Source organism: Loxodonta africana, chromosome 1 (genome assembly GCF_030014295.1).
Source record: "Loxodonta africana isolate mLoxAfr1 chromosome 1, mLoxAfr1.hap2, whole genome shotgun sequence".
NCBI lineage: Eukaryota > Metazoa > Chordata > Mammalia > Proboscidea > Elephantidae > Loxodonta > Loxodonta africana.
In genome coordinates this window covers 206,693,962-206,717,936 of record NC_087342.1, presented here as the reverse complement: position 1 = coordinate 206,717,936, position 23,975 = coordinate 206,693,962, and the positions used below count along the sequence as shown (strand labels likewise).

At 38.2% G+C, this 23,975-nt stretch overlaps 1 protein-coding gene across 1 annotated transcript; it reads right to left on the bottom strand.

Moving 5' to 3' along the window:
- Positions 1-4,295: 4,295 nt before the first annotated feature.
- On the bottom strand, positions 4,296-23,676 carry CCDC28A (coiled-coil domain containing 28A). The gene is given in 7 exon segments (XM_064291393.1): positions 4,296-4,859; positions 10,325-10,347; positions 11,770-11,924; positions 18,555-18,718; positions 21,105-21,304; positions 23,412-23,585; positions 23,587-23,676. Coding segments are annotated over 7 exon segments (846 nt in total). The 5' UTR covers positions 23,662-23,676; the 3' UTR covers positions 4,296-4,804.
- Positions 23,677-23,975: the final 299 nt, after the last annotated feature.

Genomic DNA, 23,975 nt, shown 5'->3' with positions numbered 1-23,975 from the left:
CTTTCTTCTGGCAGTCCATGGTATATTCAATTGTCTTTGCCAACTCCATAATTCAAATGTATCAATTCCCCTTCGGCCTTCCTTATTCATTGTCCAATTTGCGCATGCATATGAGACAATTGAAAATAATTGTTTTTAGAACACGATTTTTGAGGTTCCTTAGGAGCACAAATGTCAAGTTATCACAGAACAGGCTGTACGGGCTTGAATACAATTGCATGGGCTGAACTTTCATGCAGATGATGTCAGGATATTCTCTTCTGACACTTAGGGCAAGATATATTAAAAACCACAGCATTCATACTTTTAAAAAAGATAAACATTTAGTAAGGACTCCTGTGTTAATGGTTTGTCCTATTCATCACATCTTAACATATTAACCCTTACCACTAACCTTATCTGAAGGGGCTTCCTTCAATTTCTCCTTCATTCCTCCCTCCTCCCCAACACACACACATTTTTGGAAGAGGGTGAGAACCAGCAGGAGGAGGGAGGGAGCTAGTGTGATCCAGTTCGGAGCCCTATGCAAATCAGTGTTTTCCAAAGTGCTCAATAACTTTACTTCATTTCTAACTCAAATGTCTGGAGGAGAGAAGAATTTACTTGCCGAGCCCAATTCAAATCTGCCCCTACACGTAGATGGCTTTTGTTTCCCTCTGGAGCCACTTCGGAATTTTTGGGTTAATAACCGAGGTGCTGAGGTCTCCCAAGGTCAAGAAGGAGGGCCAGTGGACTGCCTCAGTGCTGTTTGATGTCCTCCTGAGACCGTGTGGAGAAATTAAACCGGCCTAGGCACTGTGCCCTCTCCGACCCCAAGCAAAAGATGCGCCGCCAAGAAGTCAAGGTCTTTACCTCCGGGAAGTGGTCAGAAGCTGGGTCCCGCTGCGGCTGTCTCCTCTTTCCTGGCGTAGTGAAAAGCGAGAGCAGGTTCTCCGGCCCCGCAGCCCGGGAGAGGGTGGGGCAAGACAACCCCATCTCCATAGGGACTTGACAACAAAGACCCGCCACCCCACCCCGCTGCCACCCCTCCCTGCCGGGTCCGCTTGGCAGACCTTTGGCCGCAGCTCCGCCCAGCCCGGCGGTAGGGGCAGGAGGGTGGCCAAGGCGGGACTCTGGACTCACCCCGGTGCCAGCAGTGGCCTTCCCCAGCTCAGTGCCCTGCCTGGAAGGCGGGCTTTTAGGGTGCCCACCCCCTAAGCGTCAGGCGCTATGCTGGCCACCCTGTCCCTGGTTCCAGTGCCCTACCGAAATTCCTACTAGGTTTAAGTACTACCCTTCAGATATCCTGCGGTGGGGAAGGCTTCATTGGGACCCACTGGGTCACTGCACATCCCAGAAGCCCCTTTAAAACTCGAGCAGAGGTGCCAGCCAGGCGTGACCCTGACAAGAGACCTGGGCAGTGACGGCAGGCAACCTTTGCTTGGTCTTAAAACCAGCACTTTTAAGGTTATGGGATGGTTAAGGTGGGGGCTCTCACTCTTTACCATGTTCATCTTTAGCAAATACTCAGAATACTTTGATACTGTTACCAATTTTGGCATTATACAAGGGGCACCCCCACCCCACCCCATCCCCCCGCAAAAAAACAAAAAACAAAACCTTCCTGTTATGAATTAAATTGTATCCCCCCAGAAAAGGTATGCTGAAGTCCTAGCCCCTGTACCTGTGAATGTAACCTTGTTTGGGGGAAATAGGGCTTTTCTTTTTATCATTTGGGTCAAGCAAGGTAATACCAGAGTAGGGTTGGTCTGTGTCCTAATTCCTTCTGAGTGGGGTCTTACAAAAAGGGAGAGATGGAGGGGCACCATGTGACAACAGAGGCAGATGTATCTACAAGCATCAAAAGAAGGCCAAGGATTGCCAGCAACCACTAGAAACTAGGCAAGAGGCCAACAGAAGGAATCCACATGGCTGACTTCTAGCCTAGGCAAAGTTCTGTTTTTTAAGGCCATCCACTTTGTAGTACTTTGTTATGGTGGCCTTAGGAAACTAAGACACTTCCTAATTGGTTTCTAACGTTTCTGGACAAAATACCGTTAAGTATGGATTGTGAAGCCTTTTTTCTTTTGTATGCAGATGAAGTTTTTGCCATGAAAGTTGTTCAGTATATTGAGTAAGAAAAGCAGATTAGAAAACTATGAGCAGTGTGATCTATAGTTTGTAAACACATATAAAAAGTATAGAAAGATATATACAAATATGTTAAATAGCTTGCTGACAGTGCTTTTTAAAAATCGTTTATAATAATTTTACTACAGTGACTAGCATCTATTTAATAGTAAATTTTATTCTAATCTACGCATCTCATTTTTCTGTTGCCTTTACCATGTTTAGGGTGAATGAAGAGGATATAAATTAGAGAAGCTAATATGTTGTTACCTGAGACAGACAGATGAACCAAGTGAATACAAAAGGTCAATCTGCTGCTGTCACGAATCCACAGGAAACAGCTTTTGCTTTCTTCTTTGAGGATCCACCCAAGAAAAACATGCCACGTGGCAGTTTCCTTTTGCTCTGTCAGACACTATAGTGCTATTTTCTCCCACAGACCTCTATTCTTTCAACCCAACTGAAAGTTTCAAATATGGCAAATATTTTGGAGATTTTCTCATTTTTAAAATGGGCGTTAAAAAGATCAGTTAGATAAACTGATCAAAATTCTTTGAATTCGGAATGCCAAAAATTACTAAAATCAACATTATTCAATGGGTCCCAACCCCATCCTCCCCACCCCACCCCCAATTAGATGCCTGTTTTTGTGGCCTAGAAACAACCTGGCAGAAGCATGGGCCTCTTCTATATGGTAAAGGTGATTGAGCTATGAACGGATAAACAAAGTGTCCTAAATTCATACCATGGAAAACTATTAGGCCATAAACAGGAATTGAAGTACTGACACCTGCTACAACATGGATGAACCTCGAAAACATTATGCTAAATGAAAGAAGCCAGTCACAAAATACCACATACTGTATTATCCCATTTAAATAAAATGTTCAGTCAACTCCATAGAGACAGAAAATAGATCAGTGGTTGCCTGGGGCTAGGGGTGGAGGGTGGGCAGTGACTGACTGCTAATGGGTTTTTGGGGGGATGATGAAAATGTTCTGGCATTAGATAGTGGTGATGGTTGCACAACTCTGTGAACGTGCTAAAAACCACTAAACTGTATACTTTGAAGGGTGAATTTTATGGTATGTGAAGTATATCTCAATAAGGCAGTTTAGAAAAGGTGATAAAGCTAACATATGCTGAACATTATAAGGTGTCAGCTTACAACTTAAAGGCATTTTTTTCACTTATTCCTCTTAACGTCTTTAAAACATTAAAAAGCAAAGATGTCACCTTGAAGACTAAGGTGTGCCTGACCCAAGCCATGGTGTTTTCAATAGTCTATAGGCATGCAAAAGCTGGACAACGACTAAGTTATATAGTAAAAGAATTGACGGCTTTGAATTGTGGTGTTGGCGAAGAATATTGAACACACCATGGACTGCCAAAAAAAATGTACAAATCTGTCTTTGGAGAAGTACAACCAGAATGCTCCTTAGAAGCAAGGATGGTGAGACTATGTCTCACATACTTTGGACATGTTATTTGGAGGGATCAGCCCCTGGAGAAGGACATAATACTTGGCAGAGGGTCAGTGGAAAAGAGAAAGACCCTGAACAAGATGGACTGACACGGTGGCAGCAACCATGGGCTCAAGCATAACGATTGTGAGGATGGCACAGGACCGGGCAGTGTTTCATTCTGTTGTACACAGGGTCGCTATGAGTTGGAATCGACTTGACGGCACCTAACAACAACAACCTCTTAACCACTATGAGGTGGTTAAAACCAAAAAAACCAAACCCAGTGCCATCAAGTCGATCCCGACTCATAGCGACCCTATAGGAAAGAGCAGAACTGCCCCATAGAGTTTCCAAGGAGCGCCTGGCAGATTCGAACTGCCAACCTTTTGGTTTGCAGCTGTAGCACTTAACCACTACACCACCAGGGTTTCCATGAGGTGGTTATTAACCTCATTTGCTAGATCAAAAAAAATTAAGAATTGAAGAAACTGAGTATATGAACACAGAGCTAAGGGGCAAAATGGGATTCATATCAAGGTCTAAGCAACTATAAAGTCCATGTTCTTTCTATTGCACCAGTATTTAAATGGCACAATGTGCAAAATTTGTGAGTTAGTTTCAGAACCTCAAATTTAGTAAACATAGTTTACTTTTAGGGATTGAACCTTTGTATTCCTGTTTCAAAGACTATAACAAAAACTTCAAAACAGACAATAAAGATTAATTTAAAACAATTACTTTATTAAAAATAGCAAATTTCACATATACTTATTTAACATTTTGTCATCACTGGCCATTGAAAAACTCAGCAAATACATACTGATTGTTTAAAGTAAACTGAAGCTAGGCTGCCACAAAAAGCCTGCGCATCATCAACTTATGATCAGTACTGCAACACGTCTGGTGAGCTCAGGAAGGATAAATCCTTCAGCCCTGTCAATGACGTTAGGCACAACGCATTTCAAGTGAAACCCCATAAGGCAACAATATAAAGCATAGCAGCAAAACCTCTGCGTACTATTTCCTGATTAAGCCTTCAACAAGGCCTTGGCCTCCAGTTATATGAATTACAGCAAGTCAAAGATACTAAAAGCAATATGTGAGAACAATCATTGCACTAGTACTTCATTTTAATGCCTTGTGTTGGAAGGTAATTCTACTAGATTCAGCTGGAAAAGTAAAGAACACTGCTTTTCTTCAAATCACAAGAAAGCAAACTGTACTTCATTTTAACTGGTAGAAGCATTTGGAACATCCTGTGCATCTGCCAGATGGAGTTTTTGTCTGAACTCAGGAGTTAAGAAAATTCTCATTCTATAATGAGTCATTTAGATTTTTTTTCTGGAAATTATCAGGACCTCAGAGATAAGGTATTAAAAGAAAGAGATACGTTTTTAAGACTCAAAGGAAAAGGGCCTGTGTTGCTATTGAGAAACTGAAACCTGGTATGACAATTTTAAAATGCAATGAAGTAATTATACTATGTCTAGAATTTGAAGAGACTTTTTTTTTTTTTGTAATCAGTGAAGTAGCTTATGTTGTAAGTTCCAATAGAGCACAGAATTATTTTAATGGAGCAAGAATCATTTTCACAGTAGGGAGCTGACTAGAGGCAAATATGAAAAGATTTACTGGATTTTTAAGATATTCATATGAGCAGAAAATATTATTTAATCACCTTTGGGAAAAGTTTCTTCGAAAAAGCCAAAAAATAAAATTGTAATAGCTCTAAAATCTTTTCCACACTATTAACTATTCCTCAAAAGACTAGAAGTAGGTTGGAATTCCTGCTCATGTTATTCTCTTCCCTTCGCATCATCACTGCCTTTCCTTTTTCTCTTTTGCCTATCTACCTAGTAAAACCCAAAAAACCAAATCCATTGTTGTCGAGTGGATTCTGACTCACAGCAACCCTATAAGACAGAGTAGAACTGTCTCATAGAGTTTCTAAGGAGTGGCTAGTGGATTTGAACTGCTGACCTTTTGGCTGGCAGCTGCAACTCTTAACCACTATGCCACCAGGTTTCCATCTACTTGGTAGTACCTATTTTTCAAGACCAAACTCAAACAATGATGTGGATACACTGAGGGTGACTAAATGCTACCAACGTATGTATCATAGGGGTTGCAAAAATGTGTAGACATGGGTACTATCATCAAAGACATTCTCATCCAGTTGGAGGGCTCAGATGTAACACATATATAAAGAAACAGGTAATAAAATACGGCCAAATATAACTAAGTACTAACCTAAGGTCACAAAGTGCTTAATGAAAGTGGTCAACTTGAATTTAATTTTTTAAGGAGAAGGGGGAATCCAGAGCAACTCTAGGTAGGAAGTACAACCGAACAAAGGCATAAAGGTGAGACTGAACATGGTGTTCTCTTGGGTGATCAGATTATAGGGAGCCTTTAAAAGTTTGACATGTTAAGAAATTTGGTAAGAATTAGGAACGGCGAGATCAAAGTGGTACTTTTAGAAGATTAATTTAGTAGAATGTCTAAAGTCTAGAGCCGCGCTGTCCAATAGAAATATAATACAAGCCACATATGTAATTTTAAAATTTCTAGTAGCTACAAAAAATAGGAAAAAGAGGTGAAATTAATTATAATACTATATTTTATTTAACATAATATGTTCAAAATATTAGCATTTCAACTTGTAATCATTATAAACACTGAGGCATTTGGCATTCTTTTTTTTCATACTAAGTCTTTGAAATCAGGTGTGTATTTTATACTTAAAGCACATCTCAATTTAGATTAGCCACAGAGGCTAATGGCTACCATACAGGACAGCACAGCTCTAGAGCTGGAACAAATTTTAAAAGTTATGGAATCAGGCGACAAGGCCCGGATTACCTTGTAGAGAATGAAGGAGGATAAAACACAGAACTGATAATGCTTGACAACTGACTTTAATTAAGAGATGAAAAATAGGTTTCACATCCATGTCCAGGCTCAATGGCAAAAAGTGCTGTGATTGATTAGCAATATTTGTCATGGTCATAGAAGAGATTTTTAAATAATCTTGAAGGTTAAAATAAGGTAGGCACCAACAACAGAGAGGGAAATTAGGAGGAGGGATGTCTGAGTACAGACAGGACCCAGAAACAAAAACATGTACTACAAATGAGGAAAGTAGGTTACCAGACTGCCCAGGGTTATAAAGCTGCTTACTGGAACCAAGATTTGAAACCAAGCATTCCAAAGTCCATGTGATTATATTATACCACATTGCCCTGTTTAACAATTCCACCACGGACTCGATTGAGGAAAGTGGTGAGACATCTAGTTCTAAATATTTAACAGAAGCTCAAGTAAGAAAATAGGAGATACTTATGATATCACAGCATAGAGAATTCATAATTCCAAGGGTGAATAGATTGAAAAAGAAAGAAAAGAATCAAGGGCTACTCCTAAGAAAAGTCTTCGACTTAACTGAAATCTTACCCCTTTTCTTTAAGTCTGTCTTGACAATGATATCTTACATTGATCTCTCCCCAGTTTATACAGCTTCTCAATGCCTCATTTTCTACATCTGTAAAATGGGGACTATAACACCACCTACTTCGAAAGGAAGGATCAAATGAAATAATCTGTGTAAAACCCTTCATTCAATAGTTGGCCTACAGTGAATAGTCAATAAAGATTAGCTATTAATTATTATTACTGGATTTTTATATACCATATTTTTACGTGAGGTATTTTTGCAAGAATGTTATGCTAATTTTTTTTTTTTTTTTTACAACACCACGTAAAAAGATTGGCATAGCTTATGAAAAATATCTCATGGGGGTGGGCACAGTAGAGGGCACGTACTCTCTGCATAAAAATATGACACCTCCCTATTAACTGGTACCCCAAAATTCTGCCATAATAATAGTACATGATGTTATAGCAATGATACTAATTTAATATATCCTATACAAAATTTCACATACACATCATTATAACAAACACATCATTATACATACATAGAAATTACCTACATTACAGAGGAAGCTCTGAGATGTTAATTTGCCTAAAGTCACACTCCAAAAAACTGTGGAAAATTTTCAAAAACCAACTCTCCTGACTCTACAGATAGTATCCTACGTAACATCTCATTCACCTTTCCAATATTTCACTATATGGTTCAAAGGGGATATCTCTACCTCTCATACAAAATTCATGTATAGCCAGGGCCATTTCTTACTGTTCTTATATACTTCACTTCGTGCCTATCATTATATTAAAAAATACATTTTGGAAAATTCCTGAAATTGTCCTAAATTGAAATGTCAAAAGCTCAATATTTTACATATGCCTTGGTGACTCCCTTTAAGCTAATCCTATCATATACTTTGTACTCTTAATTATAAAAATGTAATTTCACAAGCTACATAAATATCCCTTGAAGAAAGGCTGCATTTTAGTGACCACTACTATTCAAATTTATGCATCTAAAACATTCTGCACAATGACCGAAGACCTAGGCGAGCTACAGGATCACATCAAGGGCAGCATACATGAATAACTCAAAAGTTCACCAAAAAGACAGGGAACAAAGAAAAGACCAAAATGGATGTCAGAAGGGACTCTGAAACTTGCTCTTGAACATAAAGTAGCTAAAGTGAACGGAAGAAATAATGAAGTAAAAGAGCTGAAGAGAAGATTTCAAAGGGTGGCTCGAGAAGAAAAAGTGAAGTATTATGATGAAATGTGCAAAGACCTGGAGTTAGAAAACTAAAAAAGGGAAGAAAACACTCAGCATTTCTCAAGTTGAAAGAACTGAAGAAAAATTCAAGTCTGAAGTTGCAATATTGAAGGATTCTATAGGCAAAATACTGAATGACACAAGAAGCATCAAAAAGATCCAAGGAACACACAGAGTCACCGTACCAAAAAGAACTGGTTTATGTTTAGCTATTTCAGGAGGTAGCATATGATCAAGAACTGATGATACTGAAGGAAGAAGTCCAACTTGCACTGAAGGCACAAGGCTCCAGGAACTGACAGAATACCAACTGAGATATCTTAACAAACACATGCCATGCTGGAAGTGCTCACTTGTCTATGCCAAGAAATTTGAAGGAAAGCTACCTGGCCAACCAACTGGCAGAGATCCATATACTTCCCCATTCCAAAGAAAGGTGATCCAACAGAAATTGGAAATTATCGAACAATATAGTTAGTATCATATGCAAGTAAAATGTCAGTAAAGATAATTCAAAAAAAAAGTTGCAGCAATACATTGAGAGGGACCTGCCAAAGGTACAAGCTGGATTCAGAAGAGGACGTGGAACAAGAGATATCACTGTTGATGTCAGATGGATCTTGGCTGAAAGCGGAAAGTACCAAAAATGTTTACTTGTGTTTTACTGACTATGCAAAGGCATTCAATTGTGTGGATCACAACAAATTATATGTTAACACTGTGAAGAATGGGAATTCCATAACACTTAATTGTGCTCATGCAGAACCTATACACAGACCAACAGGCAGTCGTTCGAACAGAACAAGGGGATACTGAGTGGCTTAAAATCAGGAAAGGTGTGCATCAAGGTTCTATCCTTTCACCGTACTTACTCGATCTGTATGCTGAGCAAATTATCTGAGAAGCTGGACTATATGAAGAAGAATGTAGCATCAGGACTGGAGGAAGACTCATGAACGATCTGTGATATGCAGATGGCAAACCGTCCTTGCTGAACGTGAAGAGAACTTGAAGTACTTAGAGATGAAAATCAAATATTACAGCCTTCAGTATGGATTACACCTCAACATAAAGAAAACAAAAATCCTCACAACTGGACCAATAAGCAACATCACGATAAATGGAGAAAATACCGAAGTTGTCAAGGATTTCATTTCACCTGGGCCCACAATCAACACTCATGGAAGCGGCAGTCAAGAAATCAAATGACATATTACACTGGGCACATCTGTGGAAAAAGACCTCTTAAAGTATTCAAAAGCAAAGATGTCACTTTGAAGGCTAAGGTCACCTGACCCAAGCCATGGTATTTTCAATGGCTTAATATGCATGCAAAAGCTGAAGAAGAACTGATGCCTTTGTGTTGGTGAAGAACACTGCACATACCATGGAATGCCAGAAGAATGAACCAATCTGTCTTGGAAGAAGTACAACCAGAACGCTCCTTAGAAGCAAGGATGACGAGACTACATCTCACAAGCTTTAGACATGTTATCAGGAAGGATCAGTCCCTGGAGAAGGGCACCATGCTTGGTAAAGTAGAGAGTCAGTGGAAAAGAGACCATCAAGGAGATGGACTGACACAATGGCTGCAACAATGGGCTGAAACATAGCAACAATCGTGACAATGGTGCAGGACCGGGCAATGTTTCGTTCTGTTGTCCATAGGGTCCCTAATGAGTTGGAACTGGCTCAACGGCACCTAACCACAACACAACATATTATCTCTGGATATCCTACTGCTGTTGAGCCTAGGAATCGAAGATTAAAAATAATTCATACGGCAGCTAGCCTAGTCCTCAATTCTCATTAAAAAAAAAAATTTTTTTTGTTTTAAAAAAATCCCAAAACAGAAACAAAATTTTAGTATCCAAAACAACCAGAAAACCCCATCGGGAAACCTAAAGAGAAGAAAAATACCCCAGTAAATAATAATAGGTGTCTTTGTTCACTACATCTGAACGGCACATCTTTCTAAAACTTGATTGGGCTTATTCACCAGAAATTATAAGTCATAAATTTTTCACTGTTGATAGCAGGCAAAGGATACATGGAAGAATTCAATTCTTCTAACTGTAACACAAAGAAACAAAGGTAATTTTAATTTTTCTAAGATAAATATTAAATAATTATTAACTACATTTTTAAATGATAGTTTTTTTAATTTAAATTTTCTTTATATAAAAAAGCAAAATATTAAAAATCTTTCTAAAAATTTCCAGGTTGAAAAATTTACTCATGTAAAATAATCATAAAGTAGTTTTATCCGAATATAAGACCTTAAATGAAGGAAAGTTCTTATTAAACACAAATATTAGGAAAGAATTAAAGCAGATGATAAAAACCTGGTGTTTTATAAATATTCTTAAAAATATTCATAGTTAAAAGTCATCTCTAATAATAGTTTCATTAAAAAAAAAGTTGAGATTTTAATGATCAAAATCTTTAAATTCTTTATGGCTTACAAAAAGATTTCACATGTCATTCAGTCCTCAGTATGAGGTAGAATTTATTGCCCAAATTACTATACAAATATAGAGCATCAACTAACCAAAAGCTTTCAGGTTTCAAATTCGGTGTTCTTTTTACCATAATAAAATTATTCTCCTAAATGTAAAGCAAATTAAGTTTATATTTGTTAAACGGAATAAACACGAACTGGTAAAAGGAAATACTTGCAGACTGGACACACTAGGCTTGAAGAAGTATAAACTTGAAATTTTAAAAGTACGCCATACAATTTTCCTCATGTTTACTTATGTAAAATAGTATGAAAAATCAACCTTTCTTGTCGCTGGTGAATACGAAATCTGAAACCAAAGTATGTTAAATTCAATTTTTATTTATTTTTGTTCCAAAAGGACTTAAATTCAATGGACACTTGTCATTATGAGAATTACAAATGGTAATGTACCAAATTACCCTAAGTACCATAGTTATGTATTTAAAAATAATCAGCACCTAAGGAAATAACACAAAATGTATTCATCCTGTCAGGAAAAGGACTTTTGACATATCCTCTTGTGTATTTAAGATCTTATACATACAGAAGCAAATACTTCACTTCTAGATTTGCCAGAATTCTCAGAATACATGCTTAGATCTAAATATAATAATTCCCTCAGAGTACACTTCTCTAAAAAGTATAAGCAGAACATGAATGAACCTTGAAAACGTTATTCTAAGTGAAAGAAACTAGACACAAAAGGCTACATATTATACCATTCCATTTATATGAAATGTCCAGAATAGGTAAATCCATAAGGATAGAAAGCAGTTCCCAGGGGCTCAGAGGACAGGAGGATAGGGAGGTACAGGGCTTCTTTTTGAAGTGATGGAAATGTTCTGGAATTAGACAGTGGTGATGGTTACACAACATTATGAATATATTAAAAACCACTGAATTATACAGTATAAAAGGGTTTAAATGATAAATTTTAAGTTATGTGAATTTTATCTCAAAAAATAAAGATTAAAGAAAGGAACTCTACCCACATCGGACAGAAGCCTATCCAGATTGGCGTCACTGGCTGTTTTTCTCTTATCCTCAGGAAGTTCTTCTAACTCCCCATAAAGCTCCAAATTCAAGCGAGCTAATTTCTCCTGCATTTCCCGAACATGTTCCATCTGTTCAATGGAACACTCATTTCCTGGGGGAAAATTACAACAGCATTAATAAAAATTAGGAAAGTTAAAACTAACAACCTTGAGGAAAACTTTAAAAATTCACTGACTACATAAGAAACTGGTCTTCTTTCTTTTTTAAATTAGATTGTTAATTGGTGCATATTCTCTACATGTAATTACAAATTAAATTTCTAACTATGAAACAAGGACCTATCTAAGAAATGACTTTGAGCACTAAAAATTATATAGGAGAGATTTTTAAAAAGCAACACATTCCTTAAATACAGAAAAAAGTGTATATACACACACATACACATCTATTCAATAGCAATATATACAAAAGCAATAGCACCAATTTGACAACTACCGTTTGAATTAGTGACCCAACGTTCTACGCTTATCTCAGCAAAATTATGAGTCCTGTAAGAACTTCAACCATGAATCATTTTGCCAACCAATTATATATTCTTCCTTTAACAAATATAAATCAAGACATTTCTGAAGCATGAGGCAATAATCATCTGTGATGATCAATTATTACAGAAAATCACAATACAAATGCTGCAATTGACACATGCTGGCGGCATCCAGGATACTAATCACATTAATCTTGGTAATTTAGTGAGGCTGGTAAAAAAAAATGGTGAAAAATCTGTTTTTCGAGCTGACTTTAAAGCAGCACAATATTTTCAGTTGCATACACAGTGCTGCAAGACAACTTAACTACTAACAGTTCTTACGTTACCTAGTGAAAAGAATCTTCTGAGGTAACGTTATCTGCCCAGACCAAGTAATGTACATGTTGTTGTTGTTGTTAGGTGCCCTCCAGTTGGTTCCAACTCATAGCGACTCTGTGAACAACAGAACGAAACACCGCCTGGTCCTGAGCCATCCTTACAGTCGTTGTTATGCTTGAGCTCATTGTTGCAGCCATTGTGCCAACCCGCCTCGTTGAGGGTCTTCTTTTCTGCTGACCCTGTACTCTGCCAAGCATGATGTCCTTCTCCAGGGACTGATCCCTCCTGGCAACACATCCAAAGTATGTAAGATGCAGTCTCGCCACCCTTGCTTCAAAGAAGCATTCTGGTTGTACTTCTTCCAAGACAAATTTGTTCGTTCTTTTGGTGGTCTATGTTGTATTCAATATTCTTCAACAAGACCACAATTCAAAGGCGTCGATTCTTCTTCGGTGTTCCTAATTCATGGTCCAGCTTTCACATGCATATGATGCAACTGAAAATACCATGGCTTGGGTCAGGCGCACCTTAGTCTTCAGGGTGACATCTTTGCTCTTCAACACTTTAAAGAGGTCCTTTGCAGCAGATTTACCCAATACAATGCGGCTTTTGATTTCTTGACTGCTGCTTCCATGCCTGTTGATTGTGGATCTAAGTAAAATGAAATCCTTGACAACTTCAATCTTTTCTCCGTTTACCATGATGTTGCAGATTGGTCCGGTTGTGAGGAATTTTGTTTTCTTTATGTTGAGGTGCAATCCATACTGAAGACTGTGGTCTTTAATCTTCATTAGTAAGTGTTTCAAGTCCTCTTCATTTCAGCAAGCAAGGTTCTGTCATCTGCATAACGCAGGATGTTAATGAGTCTTCCTCCAATCCCGATGCCCTGTTCTTCTTCATATAGTCCAGCTTCTTGGATTATTTGCTCAGCATACAGATTGAATAGGTATGGTGAAAGAACACAACCCTGACGCACACCTTTCCTGACTTTAAACCAATCAGGATCACCTTGTTCTGTCTGAACAACTGCCTCTTGATCTATGTACTGATATTGTTTTATAATTTCCACATTCAGTTGGATCACCTTTCTTGGGAATAGGCATAAATATGGATCTCTTCCAGGCAGTTGGCCAGGAAGCTGTCTCCCATATTTCTTGGCACAGATGAGTGAGCACCTCCAGTGCTGCATCTGTTTGTTGAAACATCTCGATATTCCATCAATTCCCAGAGCCTTGTTTTTCGCCAATGCCTCCAGAGTAGCTTGGACTTCTTCCTTCAGTACCATCGGTTCCTGATCATATGCCACCTCTTGAAGTGGTTGAACATCGACTAATTCTTTTTGGTATAATGACTTCCATCTTCTTTTGATGCTTCCTGTGTTGTTTAATATTTTCCCCATAGAATCCTTCACTATTGCAATTCGAGACTTGAATTTTTTCTTCAGTTCTTTCAGATTGAAAAACACTGAGCATGTTCTTCCATTTTGGTTTTCCATCTTCGGCTCTTTGCACGTCATCATAGTACTTACCTCTGTCTTCTCGAGACACCCTTTGAAATCTTCTGTTCAGTTCTTTTACTTCATCAATTCTTCTTTTGCTTTAGCTGTTCGACATTTGAGAGCAAGTTTCAGAGTCTCCTCTGACATCCATCTTGGTCTTTTCTTTCTTTCCTGTCTTTTCAACGACCTCTTGCTTTCTTCATGGATGATGTCTTCGATGTCATTCCACAACTCGTCTGGTCTTTGGTCACTAGTGTTGAATGAATCAAATCTATTCTTGAGATGGTCTCCAAATCAGGTGGCATGTACTCAAGGTTATATTTTCGCTCTCGTGGACTTGCTCTGATTTTCTTCAGTTTCAGCTTGAACCTGCATATGAGCAAATGATGGTCTGTTACATAGTCAGCCCCTGGCCTTATTCTGACTGATGATAGTGAGCTTTTCCATTGTCTCTTCCCACAGATGTAGTCAATTTGATTTCTGTGTGTTCCATCTGGCAAGGTCCATGTGTACAGTCGCTGTTTATGTTGGTGAAAGAAGGTTTTTGCAATGAAGAAGTCGTTGGTCTTGCAAAATTCTATCATTTGATCTCCAGCATTGTTTCTATCACCAAGGCCATGTTTTCCAACTACTGATCCTTCATCTTTGTTTCCAACTGTCACATTCCAATCGCCAGTAATTATCAGTGCATCTTGATTGCATGTTCAATCAATTTCAGACTGCAGCAGCTGATAAAAATCTTCTATTTCTTCATCTTTGGCCCTAGTGGTTGGTGCATAAATTTGAACAGTCGTATTAACTGGTCTTCCTTGTAGCCATATGGATATTATCCTATCACCGACAGCGTTGTACTTCAAGATAGATCGTGAAACGTTCTTTTTGACAATGGATGCAACACCATTCCTCTTCAAGTTGTCATTCCCAGCATAGTGGACTAATGATTGTCCGATTCAAAATGGCCAATACCAGTCCATTTCAGCTCACTAATGCCTAGAATATTGATGTTTATGCGTTCCATTTCATTTTTGACGATTTCCAATTTTCCTAGATTCATACTTCATACATTCTAGGTTCCAATTATTAATGGATGTTTGCAGCTGTTTTTTCTTGTTTAGAGTCGTGCCACATCAGCGAATGAAGGTCCCGAAAGCTTTACTCCACCCATGTCATTAAGGTCGAATCTACTTTGAGGAGGCAGCTCTTCCCCAGTCATCTTTTAAGTGCCTTCCAACCTGGGGGGCTCATCTTCCAGCATTATATCAGACAATGTTCCGCTGCTATTCATAAGGTTTTCATTGGCTAATGCTTTTCAGAAGTAGACTGCCGGGTCCTTCTTCCTAGTCTGTCTTTGTCTGGAAGCTCAACTGAAACCTGACCTCCATTGGTGATCCTGCTGGTATCTGAATACTGGTGGCATAGCTTCCAGCATCACAGCAACACATAAGCTCCCACAGTACGACAAACTGACAGACACGTGGAGGAGTAATGTATACACATACATCATATTACATGTTTTCATACACTTTAAACACAGTCTCTGAAACCTCTAGATGCTATAATTTCTCAAAAAAAAAAAAAACTTTGTTTTTCTCAAACGTACTACAAAGGTACACTACAGCTCAGCTACACTTGAAATACATATCTTGAATCAATATGAATTAATGTAAATTATACGATAGTTTCCTCTAACCACCTTTATAACATCTTAATAAATTGACTATACTGCATTATGTTAGACTACCAATAATTTTGAAACCAGTTACAGCTGTCTCCTCTCAAAATCATCCTTTCTTCTTAGTAAAACATCTCATTTCCTCTATTTTAATAATGTTTTTCAACAGTCAGTAACCTGCAATTTCAAGTGGAAAACATATCTCAACACACAGAGTAAAAACAAAGAGGTGGAAATAATGAGAGAAGAGAGATAAGAGATTCAGATGATGAATCCAAATGACCTAACATGGGAATGGTAATAGAAGATCCAGAAGGATAAAAAGGAATAGATGGAGGAGAAAAATAATCAAATAACAGAAAAAAATGTTCCTTGAGATGAAAAACTTCAGTCACAGATGTGAAGGGCCCGCTGATTTCCAGGCAGGCTTGACGAGAAAAGATACAGTCCTAAGCATATCCTGGTAAATGCCTAAACTTTAAGAATAAATAAAAAAATCTTTTAAGCATTGAAAAAGAAAAACATTAATTGCCTACTAAGAAGAAAGAATCTGATTGGCAATGCACTTGTCATGTGCAACACTTAAGCTAGCAAACTGTCAAATAAAAGTCATAAACAAGATAAGAAGGGCTGCAATCCAAGAACACAAAGTCACCTGAGAGTGGGGGCAGTAGGGGTGGTGAGGACAAAGTATGGAAGTGGTCCAAAGATCATATGTGAAGGGTAAGAGAGAAAAGGAGAGGAGAGGTAGAAGTGGAAGTATTCTTCAGATACCACCTTACTGGGATGGACTGAAATACGGGGTGGTGTTGTTAGGTGCCTGCAGAGTCAATTTTTGACTCATAAACTCCATGCGACAGAGTAGAACTGCCTCATAGGGTTTTCTAGGCTGTAATCTTTATGGGAGCAGATCGACATGTCTTTCCACCACAGAGTCATTGGGTGGGGTCAAACTGTCAATCTTTAGGTTAGCAGTCAAGCGCTTAACAGTTGCGCCACCAGGGCTCCTTTGAAGTAGGGGGTAGGAGTATAATAAAGCATCTTTGAGAAATAAATGCATTTTTTGTGTCTTCTGTTCAAATAACAGTGTAACCAAACTGGAAACCCAGAAACTATATAAGATAGATATATTTGTACACAAAAATAAAGAATTTTTTACAATGTTAAGTATAATAAAGTCTACAGGCACAATTTGGTAAAAATAAGAGGTCAGAGGGTTAGTATCTGAAACATACAAAAAGTTCTTAGCAATTAACAACAATAATAACAGAAGAATAATTACCTAAATAGAAACCAGGATCAAGGTCCTGAAAACACAATTCACAAAAGAACAATCCAACTGCTTAACAAATACACATTGATATTAAACACAACAGCAATCAAAGGAACTTTACACCAATGGACCCACAAAAACTAAAAAACTGGTAATACGTATTGCTGATGGGAATTCAGGGGAAAGGGTTCTCTCGTAAATTGCTAGATGAAATTTAGAAGTGTAACTGCTTCTTTGGAAAGCAATCTGGATACTTTTATTACAATTAAAATCACATATATGCCTAGACTCAGCAATTGCATTCATGAGAATCCATCCCAAAGAAATAAAACCACCAGAATAAAGTATATGTAAAAAGATATTCATTGCAACATTATAGTTAGTGGCTCCAAACTGGAAGCAAAATAAATGCCCTTCAACAGGTAATGGCTGAATAAACTAGGGTATGTTCACAACTTGGATATCACTATGGCCGTTAAAAAAAAACAAAAACAGTGAATTAGAACCACACTAGGTAACTTGGATAGATTTCCATTAGCCACTATTTAGAGAGGAAAGGAAGATACAGAAAAGTACATATACCACCGGTATAAAACAATAAAAACAAAAATCTGTGTGTTTATATACATTTACAGTGAAAAAAACAAAGAAAGGATGTATACCTGATTGTTAGCTGGTTGAGGTGGAGGGTGGTAGAGGCAACAGAGGGGGTAAGGGAGGGAGACAGAGAAACTAAACAACAAAAAAGTGGGGGAGGGAAAGATGGCACTTAATCACTATGTATGTTGATGACATTTATGCATTTGTCAAAGATTCTATGTGTGTATATTCAATAGTTTTTAAATTGCTTTGAAAAGATACTGGGAAATAATTTCATAATCAGAAAAACCTTATAAAGCAGTACAAACTGAACATGAAAAATCTGACCATATACTTTGTGAACTCAGTGGATACTGAAAATACCTACTCAGAGTTTTTATTGGAACAATCTGTTAACTAGGCTTATAGTCGTATATCTTTATGAAAAAACCAGAAAACTGACTTCTTTTACATTCAGAAGTTAGGAATCCTGGGCAGGAAACAGCTTAGGCTTTAAAGGATCACAGAAAATGATTTTGAGACCTTTCAAAACTAAGACGCTAAGTTTAAAATTTTTTAACTGATGAAAAACGTGCTTTTTATCTGTTACACTTTCAAGAGACTGATTCCATAGTAGTAAACCTACTTTAACACTTTGACTAACCCTCCTTTAAAAAAAAGAAAAAATTCCTGAAATTTTAGAAGGTGAATTATTTTTCATGACAAATAAAATCTGGGATTATTGCACTGTCTGTGAATTTTTTTTTTTTTTTAATTAAAGAAAATGATACTTTTAAGAGGGACAGTAAAACACAAAGACATATACAAAGACAGAAAATTGGAGGGAACCAACTTGGAAAAAATAAATAGTAAAGAGGAAAATCTCTTACTTACCAAATGCTTGAAGTTTTCCAGAGTGGAAATCATTCAAAAGGCTTAGGAGGCCCCTCTCCATCTCTTGCACATCGGAGACGTCGGTGAGAAAGGAGTGCTGAATCGGAGTTGACTGAGCACCTTTCCCCTCTCCACCCTGAGGTCTTGTCTTGTCTTTCATCACTCTGCAACGATGACACAATTTACTTTAATTATATCTTTTCAAACTGTACTAGGTTAAGCAAAACTAGTAGATTAAATGGAATTTCCCTTAAAAACAAGAAACCAAAATAAAGACAATACAAATTAAACCAGTAACATTAAGCTAGAAACCAAAAGAAAAATAGGTTGTAAGAATTTGAAATGCATTTATGAAACATAACTGAGCTACTAAGGCATACAGAAAGTTTGGTTAATGCACTTAGACAATTTACTAGTTCTCTGGACTGCAAAAACACTGGAGACTTGGTAAGTCATTTTACAATCATATTTCATATTTCATCTTATACTTTCCCCTTCTAAATTTTATCCTATTTGCTCCTTAACTATCACTCGTTCAGCAAGTGTTGATGGGGACCCTGTAGGTGGCACTGTGCCAGTTATTGGGGATACAAAGATGCGCAGTCTAAGGAGAAAAGCAGGCATACAAGTTCACAATCACCATATGACAGAGTGCTAAAAACCTCAAGTGATCCTTGACTCCTCCAACTCCCAAGGCCCCACATGCTGCCATGAAGTCCTACTGATGATATTCCACATCTCCCCACTTCTCTCCATCTCCACTGGCACCACCTTATCTCTTGTCTGAATTACTCCCACAGCTTCCCACCTGAATGGTCTCCCCACCTCTATGTGTTTGATTCCTTTCTTCTCCCCAATTCACTCCCTACAGAGCAGCAAAGTGAATTTTTAAACAGCATAATCAGATCATATAATTCACTTAAATAAACCCTTTATTAGCTTTGCACTGCCTCGTGCATAAATTCCAGTATCCTTAAGAACCCCTATCCTCCCTTGTCTTTCTATGCTCTAGCCATTCTCAATCCTTCCCTTCCTAGAAATCCATTTACCTTCTTCCATGCTAACCTCTCCTACATAAACATCCTTCCCTTCACTGCCATCTTTGCCTGGCTACCTCCCATGCATCCTTCAAGTCTCAGTTTAAATGTTACTTCCTCAGGAGAGCCTTTTCCAAACCCCTTAGCCAGGTTTGTTCTTATTACACAACAATAAAAAAAGCATTCATTAAAATTGTACTATATGCAAAGTCCCACTGTAAGTACAATGATGATCAAATAGCCCCAGCCCTTAATAAGCCTAAACCCTGATGGTGCAGTGGTTAAGAGCTATGGCTGCTAACCAAGAGGTCGGCAGTTCAAATCCAGTGGGCGTTCCTTGGAAACCCTGTGGGGCAGTTCTACTCTGTGCTATAGAGTCACTATGAGTTGGAATTGACTCCACAGCAATGGGTTTGGTTTTTGGGTTAGGAAGCCTACATTCTAGAAGATGGTACACATATAAAATTACGAGGTAGAAAATGATATGAGATACAAATAAACTGCTCTAAGAATATAAAGGAGTGACTGCCTTTAAAATCTCTCAGCTTTCTTTTTCCACCAACATGTATTCGTAACCACATTCAAAATCTGACTCTAAATTAAACGCCCTCAGGAGGCAAGCCCTTTTCAATCTGATAATTTATTCAAAGAAAACACTCGTAACTATTGTTTATCATTTAGAACTTACGGGAATACCATTTGTTTTCCAAGTATTCTCGTGTCTTTGGTTGTGCCTTTTGTTTCCTCAAAAATAGTGTGAGATCATCATCAAGGGAAAAATCTTGCTTTTTGTGTAACTCCAATGGTTACAGAGTGCTATACGCATTATTTCTTCAATGGACTCTCCAAAATGCCTTTGCACTTAAGAGTAAGTTTATTTAATCATAATTAGAAAGAGGGTTGGGATAATGAAGTCCTTTTTTCTCTAAAGATGTCTGCTTTCCAAGTATCCAATATTACAAAATACTCATGTAAATGCAACAATAATATACATTTACATTTCTTGTTCCTGTTTCCTTTAAGTATCCTCAAGACCAATAACGTTCACCATAAAACGATGATTATTTCTGAGTGGTGGCATTTTAGTATTTTTAATTTCTTCTTTGAACTTTTCCTGTGTTTGAATTTGTATAATAAAAACCATTTATCAAAACAATGAAGTCATTCTTTTTTAAAAAATAAAAACTACCAAGGCGGAAACACACAGCTTAGTAAAAAATCAACACCTCTGATCTTACATTTTTTCCCATTTCTGGCTAGGTCATCAACTCTGCTACAAATTTCTTACTCCGTGTATTTTATGAGATGAAGCAAAGGCCTTCAAACCAATGACTGATTTTGCATTTCCGAAACTCTGTACACTGTAGCCTTCATAAGTTGTATTTCAAATAACACATAATATGGGCCTCAAATATTTTAAAAGTCAGGACAAGAGAGAAAATGTTATCAAAAGTGGATATAGTATTTACTTTAATAGCATTTTGTTATGATAATACGAAATAAAAGAATTCACCTTTTTAACTTTGGTCGCTGTGAAGTTGACTGTGTTGCAGGATTTGAAAACCCTGTGCTTTTACTAACTGGAATGGCATTTTTTTTGGCATTAACAACCTGAGTAGAGTGGGCACTAAAAGACTTAGGGCTCCTCCTCTTCACTTTCCTCTCTTCCATTGTTTTAAGTTCACTATGGCACCAAGACCAGCTTCTTAAGACCTAAATAAGGAAATACAGCAATTATCCATGCATGCTACAATATGAAATGAAAGAAGTTCAAAGATCCATGTCATAAGCTGAAAGAGAATCAAGAATTTCAGAAGTCATTACAGAAAATTAGGATAGGGGTCTTTTAAATTTAATCTTCTTTACTATATATATATATATACATATATATATACACACACACACACATAGAAGCCCTTAGCAAAATTGTATGGTAAACCACCAAAAAAACCAAACCCAGTGCCGTCGAGTCAATTCCAACTCATAGCAACCATATAGTATAGTTGACAAATTTTTTAAACCATTTTCTTTATTCACTTGTTCTACAAATATTTACAGGCTCTGTTCCACATGCCAGGCACTATTCTAGGCGCTGGGGAGACACCACTGAAAAAGACAAAGTCCCTGTCTTCAAGAAGCCTATATTATGGAAGGAGAACAATACATAAATAAACAAATCATACATGTGATATTCCCAGCCAGACTGAAGCTTCAGGTAGCTTTTAGGGCTACCTTCTGAAAGGTATACTTAGGAATAACCAACTAGACTCAAACAGATGTATAAATGATCAGGTATCTGCATTTTTAAATAGCAACTACAAGTCTTAATTCAACTACCAAGCAGAACTTGGGGTTTGCCTATTTAGTTCTTTGTGGTTAAGTGAAGCCTTGTACAATTAAACATGTTTTGTGTCTATTTTAAGGAAACCCTGGTGACATAGTGGTTAAGAGCTATGACTACTAACCAAAAGATTGGCAGTTTGAATCTACCAAGCACTCCTTGAAAACCCTATGGGACAGTTCTACCCTGTCCTATAGGGTCACTATGAGTCAGAGCAGACTTGACGGCAGTGGGTTTGGATTTTTTTGCGGGGCGGGGGGGGTGTCTATTTTGAAATACTTTGTCTACTTATATCCAAGAAAACATGAAAGTTTGTTATATATGCTTGATTTTGCCCATATCAAAAAAAGTTTACTATGAAGTTGCCCATGGCTCTTCCATGGAGAATATATTTATCCAATACTTTCCTCTTACTTCATACGCTAACCAGCTTGTTTATTTTCCTAACACCCATCCATTTAAAAATATCCTTCTACATTTCTTTTCTACTTTGTGCATAGCATTAAATTTTTCTTAATTATATTGTCTAATGTTTCATGAGAAATTTATTTGGCTATTTAACTTATCAGATTGTAAATTGCCTTGGAAACATTAGGCCTTTTTTGCATGTTGTTTTGAGTATGACCATGCTATGATCATTCAGAAAGATTAAAGCAATTCATGTCGCTCCTAAAATAATTACTTGAAAATAGATATTTTTGCTATTGTCTTGACTTGGAGTCACTAGCACTGGAATTTAAACCATTCAGCGCAGATTGGCTCAGGCTGATTCCATAGACTATCATAACTGGAGCTATAACTCCAAAGAGAAAAAGGTTTTACAGGGAAGACTCTAAGGGCCAATGCCTAATACCAGATACCAACTGAAAATCCACTTAAGACGTGACTCAAGATTTTAAAAGACATTTTTAGTTACAAAACAGTCATTGTGGTTTTGGTTCAGCATGCAACACAAATTAAAATGGAAAGAGGAGTGAATAGAGAAGATGGCCTATCAGTTCTCCAAAGAGGCAAGAATCTGCAGAGATTGATAATATACATAAACATGGTGGCCTACAAGCCAGACACGTGTTTGGTAATACAAGAAGAAAAACAAGAACAGCTAGGAAGTAAAGGAATGCAAATAAACCATTTCTGGCCTAAACTAGTATCTTCTAAGAGGACAGGGATCGAAAGTCATCCGTTTTTGTAAGGTAACATCTCTCTCACGAGAGTACAGAAATCCTTTTTGTACATCAAGCAGAAACCTTTCAGAGAAGAAGGGATTAGTAAATTGTTCTTAGTTACTTACTCACACATTGTTTTTGAGTACCAGGAACCCGCAGCCTCCAAGCTGAACCACTGGGGGTCCCTCTTGACTTCACTCAATCCCATTCCCTAACCAGCCGACACGATGACTCTTCGCCGCCCAGAGCCCAGCAGTGACTGGGAGGGGCCTAAAGGGGAAGCTGGCTGGGTGCCTTTGGTTCCACTTCATACCTGAGGAAGAAGGGGATGGCAGTCCCCAATCTGTAAAGACTCCGGAGGCTCCGAAGTCACAGCGGCAGCTGCAGCCGCAGCCCGCGCCGCTACAGCTGCAGCTTGAGCCCGGCTCACATCCCGACCCCTTTGCCTCCACAGCCCACTTTGTTTACGGAAATAACGTAACAAGGCGGAGCCTCCGTGAGTTGGGACGAAGGCCCGCCTTTTCCTGCTCTGCGAGCTTCGTTTCCGCCCTCGCGGTCGGCATCTCATCTTTCTCGTTCTCCGCCTTCAGCTGTAACTCCGGCGGGCGTGGAAAGGAGGACCCATGACTGGGCGTTTCATTTTGGGTTTATAACCCAGAAGCAGGGCGGGGATGTGGATGGCGGTAGAGGTAAAAAAAAAAAAAATTTAAAAAAAAAGGAGGTAGGAACGGGAAATATAGTACACCTTCCGGAAGCCGTCCCGCCACCTTGTGAGTGGCGGCTCCCCCGCACTACAATTCCCAGTATGCCACTGGAGCAGACCCAGAGGAGGAACTGGAGTGTCGCCATGGAAACCGTTTCTTGATTGTTTCCGATA